The sequence below is a fragment of the Mandrillus leucophaeus genome, unplaced genomic scaffold (genome assembly GCF_000951045.1).
Source record: "Mandrillus leucophaeus isolate KB7577 unplaced genomic scaffold, Mleu.le_1.0 Scaffold135, whole genome shotgun sequence".
In the NCBI taxonomy this organism is placed as follows: Eukaryota; Metazoa; Chordata; class Mammalia; order Primates; family Cercopithecidae; genus Mandrillus; species Mandrillus leucophaeus.
Window position 1 is genome coordinate 170,671 of NW_012101310.1, and position 5,529 is coordinate 176,199.

At 54.5% G+C, this 5,529-nt stretch overlaps 1 protein-coding gene across 1 annotated transcript; it reads right to left on the reverse strand.

Annotated features, from left to right (window-relative positions):
• Positions 1 to 790: 790 nt before the first annotated feature.
• On the reverse strand, positions 791 to 3,029 carry MFSD6L (major facilitator superfamily domain containing 6-like). The gene has a single exon (XM_011973145.1). The coding sequence runs from the start codon at positions 2,803 to 2,805 to the stop codon at positions 1,045 to 1,047; it is 1,761 nt and encodes a 586-aa protein (XP_011828535.1). The 5' UTR covers positions 2,806 to 3,029; the 3' UTR covers positions 791 to 1,044.
• Between the last annotated feature and the right edge of the window lie 2,500 nt (positions 3,030 to 5,529).

The following is a 5,529-nucleotide window of genomic DNA, read 5'->3' on the forward strand; positions in this document are numbered from 1 at the left end:
ATGTGCTTTGTGAGGCAGAGCATGCAAAATGTGAGTTCAAAAGACATGAAATTTCCCTTGCTCTGATGTAAACATAGATGATGATTCTAAGTGCGACACACAGTTGTGAAAAGGTAAGAATGAAACCTATTAACCTCCCACTTCCTCCCAACACACATACATTTCCCATTATTTTCTCCCATCAGAAGCACTTGGGTGTGAGTGCGGGCACTTGTAGATCTGTGGGAACAGAAAGGAGTTTGTTTTCTTTACCATTCTTTTTTTTTGAGATGGAGTCTCGCTCTGTCACCAGGCTGGAGTGCAGCGGCGTGATCTCAGCTCACTGCAACCTCCACTTTCAGGGTTCAAGTGATTCTCCTGCCTCAACCTCCCGAGTAGCTGGCACTACAGGCACATTCCACCACGCCCAGCTAATTTTTGTGTCTTTAGTAGAGACAGAGTTTCGCCATGTTGGCCAGGGTCTCCATCTCTTGACCTCATGATCCGCCCACCTTGGCCTCCCAAAGTGCTGGGATTACAGGCAAGAGCCACCACGCCCGGCCCTTCATTACCATTCTTACCTGCCCACAGCATGGCTTTTATAGAAGCAGGCTAATGCCTTTATGACCCCTGGGAATGCCATGATTCATCCAAGTCATCTGCCCTCTCTGCCAACTGAATCCTGAAGGTCCCCACGGTCTTCCTGGCAGTGACAGTTTGATTTGATCGCTTCAGCCATTGCTGAAATCAACAGCACCCAAGTCAGCACTTTTGCAAACCTTATACATCAACATATAGTGACTACACAGGGAACTTTTAAAAAAGCAAATATATTCTTCCTCCATTATTTAAAAAAGATCGAATGGCAAAAAGTTAAATCTCCTTTTACTTCAAAAGTAAAGAAAATCATGCAATGAGATGATCCTGTTGGGCCTCCCGCATAGACCCACCCTCTCTTCCCCGACTCCCTGCAGTCCAGGGCAGGTTTCTGTCCTCAGCAGGCTGAGTTTCGTTCAGTCCATTCATTCCTTCCTTGATCAGCACACTCTGGATTTCTCAGCCCTTTCAGTCTGAGTGTTCCTCCCTCATGGCCTTCACAAGCCAGTCACGTTCTGTCCCCTGCTCAGAGTCACTGGTCTCACTCACCTCCGTGGACAGCAGCTTCGAGTACTTGATTTTCCGCTCTTGAGGCAGCCTCTGCTGTATGGACAGGAGCAAGGCCAACCAGAGCAACAGGGCCACACAGCAGGCCTGGTAGAGCACAGCCAGGCTGAAGCGCATCACCACGAAACCCCCCACAAAGCTGCCCAGGCTACAGCCACTCCCGTAAAAGTGGCCTCGGAACAAGGCACTCAGAGCCCTCTCCATGCGGGGAGTGGCCAGGTCCTCCACTGAGGCCCCTACAGCCCACCACAGAGCCCCGTTGCTAATGGCACTCAAGATCTGAACGGGGAGGACGGACCACCAGCTCCAGAGGAAAGAGTAATAGAGCAGCTGCCCAGCGAGGCAGCTCAGCCCCAGCCCCACCAGGCCCATCCTAGACAGTTTCCTAAGCAATGTAGTTTTGAACGGATGAAGCAGAATTTCCCCCAGCAAGCTGAGGGCGACCGAGAAACCCATGACCAGCTCGCCACTCCCATGGTCCTTCATGTGCCAGAACAGAAAGTTCTGGACAGTACTGACGATGGCTCCTGTCAAAACAACGGTGAAGGCGAGGAGAATGAGGCGGGGGTCGCCCCCCACAATAGACAGTGCTTTGACGCTTTTGTAGCTGGGCTCGCACCGCTGACAGATGGGAATGGGAAAGAAAATGCTCACCAGTAAGGCCAGGGTGCTGACCACCGAGTACCCATAGAAGTGGACCACACCCCGGGGGCCGCTGTTCATGAGGAAGCAGTCCAGCTGCCCCACCAAGGCTGCGATGCCACACACGCCTGCCAACATGCCCAGCAACCTCCAGACCCACAGGCTTCTGTATCGGTCAGTGGCATCCACAAAATCCAGATACTCATAAAGGCTGTCATCGGCCACCTGCTCCAGAGGTGCTGCCAGCAGCTCCCAGAACGCCACGGACCCCAAGGAGAGGATGAAAGTCCACCGCAACCCTTCCAAGGACAGGTCAAAAGCCCAGGCTTTCCCCTTGGTCCCTGACAAATTGGCTGGATTTCCGGGCCCTTTCCCCCCAGGAAGCAAGGGGAGGGCTGTCTTGACCATCTCAAAAGTAACTTCCCAGGGATGATCTTTCAGCCCCGAAGTGACAGGATGGAGGAGAACTTGGGATGTGGTCCTAGCTCCTTCAACGGAGGGCGCTACGTAGCCGTGCGGATCACGGAAAGTTTCTCGGTCACTTTCACCCGGTGGGTTTCTGAAACCAGGCTTTTCCACCTCTGCAGTCCTGTTGGCTGGGTGCCTGGAGGTAGGCTCTTGGGCCGAGGTGATGTTCACACGTAGTGTGACCCCCGGGAGTGCGTCTGTGCTGGTCACGCCGCTGCTTCCATTACAAGGGAGTTGCATCCGATCTTTGTCCGCCGCTGGGATCAGAACCATCAGCAGGCTCGCCCCCACCGAGCTGAGCAGGGAGCCGATCAGAAGCACTCTCCGTTTCCGGTAGCTTTTGGCCAGGAAGGCACAGACCGGAGCCCAGAAGGCAGAGATTAGGTGCTTGGTTCCCATTAGGATGCCCACCCAGGGCGCGGCCAAGCCCAGCTGCCTCAGGTAGAGAGTCAGGAACGGGGTCACGCAGGCTTCCCGGACCCCGCACACCAGGTGGAAGAGCTTGGCCACCCCCAGCGCCCTGCTGATGTCCCACCGCGGGTTGGCGCTCATGGCTGCCGGGCTCTGTCAGGCCTGGGCCGACGCAGGGCGGAGCTGGGCGCAGGGCGGGCGCGGCCCCATGTCCCCCCGGAGGGAGGCTCGGGGGCCCGGGGCTCGGAGCGAGTGGGACTGCGCCCCCGGTCTGGGGCGGCGCCGCGGTCACTAGGTCAACGGCCGCCCCCGGCCACCGCCCCCAAGTCCTGCCGCTGGCCCGAAAGGGGCCCCGCCCGGAGGGAGAGGCGCGGTGGAGGCGAAGGTGGGGGCGGGGCCGGCGCACCTGCGAGCCGCCCCTGCCACGTCCCGCCGCCGCCGCTGGCCACCTGCCCGGACGTGCGCAGGTGCGCGAGGTGCGCGTCCGGGGGCCTGCAGGGTGCGCTCCGAGTTAGGCCGCGGGCTCCGCCCGGCCTTTGGCTGCCAGTGTAGCCCAGGAGTCTGAGCTAACCGCCTGGACTGCTTCAGGCAAGTAAAACCGTCAGAGTCGGTGTGCGGGGAGCCAAAATGGAATGAATGGTATCCACCAGGCTCTCTCCCTCATCTTCCTCAGGTCTTTATTCGAATGCACCCTGATCAGTGACCAACCACAGAGATCAACCCGGTCCACTCTGACATCGCAAATCCCATACCCCTGTCCACACCCCATCCCCAAGACTCCCACTCCCCTGCCCTACTTAATCGTTCTCTCTAGAACGTTATCACTGTCCAAGGCACTACGGGCTTATATTTCATGTGTTGACCTTGTTTATTGTCTGTCTCCACCAGAATCCAAGCTCCAGGAAAGAAGGTACTTTTGTCCCAGGAGCCTAGAATTGTTTCATTGGATGTGCACTGCCCTCGGAAGTGGCATGACCTCGGGTGACACGGTTGTCTCCAGCTGGGACAATCCCTAAGGAGGCCTGACAGCTGATGGCAGTCGTCCAGGGGAACTCCTTGCAGCCGATTCGCCAGCACATGGCAGTCCCCAGGTGCACGGTTTTAACCTACACCTAAGGGTACTCAGGCGCCCTGTTTAAGAGTACACACACCTGAGGTGGTTAGCTAGCATTTCATCAAAAAGACAGACAGCTAATACAAGCACGTCAACAATCTTAAATCAACAGAAGTGTCTTCACTAATGAACATAATAGATATTAGAAATAGTTTTTCACTGGTGAAATTGGTGGTGTCCAAGTCACCTGGATTGGGTATAATTTTTTGAAGGCACTTCCTCTGTTGCTGGAACAGGGTATAATAATCTACAGATGTCACTAGTCCAAACCCTCTGGAAGGATGCTGTAGGCTTTGCTTCAAAATGGTCCAGTGTGCAGCCCCTGATTCAGTAAACTTTTCATACAGGGTTTGCTCAGAGCACCTAATTTGGCTGGGGGTGGAGCGGAATAACTTGCCAACACATGTGTATGTGTAACGGAATTCGACCTGTGACTTGCCTTCATTATCAGCTGGTACAGAGTATGTTGGAGGGAGGCCCAGAGGCCTCACTTAACCTAAATAACTGGTAAACTCTGCAGACATCTACTGAAAACCTAATGACTAAGCGATCAAATTGGTATGAATCCGTTTACATCGCGCCAACGGCAGGAAAAATAAAATCTAGTCTCCTCCAGGTAAACTCACTCCAATTCAGTGCTACTGCAATCATTTCAGGTTTAAAACCACCTCAGCCACACTAATGATTGCCCTACTCCCGCCCCTCCCTGGGTTCTGCTGTGGGCAGCCTCAGTGGAAGATAGTGCATCCATCCACTTCTCAGTCCTGACCTGTCCTGGGTTCATCTCCACTGGGAGGCAGGTGTCAGACTCCAATGTGCCTGGACATGCACAGGTGTGCGAGGGGCATGTCCTGACGCCTGCAGGGTGCACCCTGAGCTAGACCATGGGCCCCGCCCAGCCTCTGGCTGCCCACGTTGCCCCAGGAACTTGGGCTAAACACTTGAATTGCGTCAGGCAAGTAAAACCATCAGTCAGGTTGGGGGCAGTGAGAATGGAGTGAATGGCATCCCCCAGGCTCCCTCTCTCACTGCACCATGCTGGAGTCTGTGGAGGTGCCCACAATTCTGCACCTGGCCTTCAGGTGCCGTGCTCCACACTGCTGCCTGCAGCTGCACCCTTTTCCCTTTCAGCTTGCCTGCTTTCAGCTACCCGAGAAAATCTCTGCCTGCTTCCCATGTCCTGTACAGGCACAGGGACTCTCTCTAAGACTGACCTCGGACCCCTCTGGCTCTGCACGCCAGGTGGTCCATCTTACATTCCCCTTGGCATTGAGACAGTGTCCTGCCATTCAGACTGCTTCCACTCCTGGGGCAATTTGGCCCAAAGCAAAGTGCCCTCTTCTCTATTCTTGGATTCCCAAACTTAAAAGGGAATCCTCTACCATCCTCACCTTACCCCCATGCCCACCGTCATCCCCTGGCACTCTGTCCAGGTGATAGGACTCAAGTCCAGGCATTTTGGTTTTCTCTATTATTTTCCCCCGACACCATACCTATCTCTGGGGATGAAGAAACTGAAGATGTGTCATTGATCTTTCTATTTTACACCTGGATGTAAGTTTTTGAATATAAAAGCCAAGAATTTTGATGTCTTTAATCTCTGGCTTAGCCAGTGTGGTGGCTCATGCCTGTAATCCCCGCACTTTGGGTGGCCGAGGTGGGAGGATCCCCTGAACCCAGGAATTCAGGACCAGCCTGGGCAATTTAGGAAGACCTCATCTCTACAAAAAAAAAAAAAAAAAAAAAAAAAA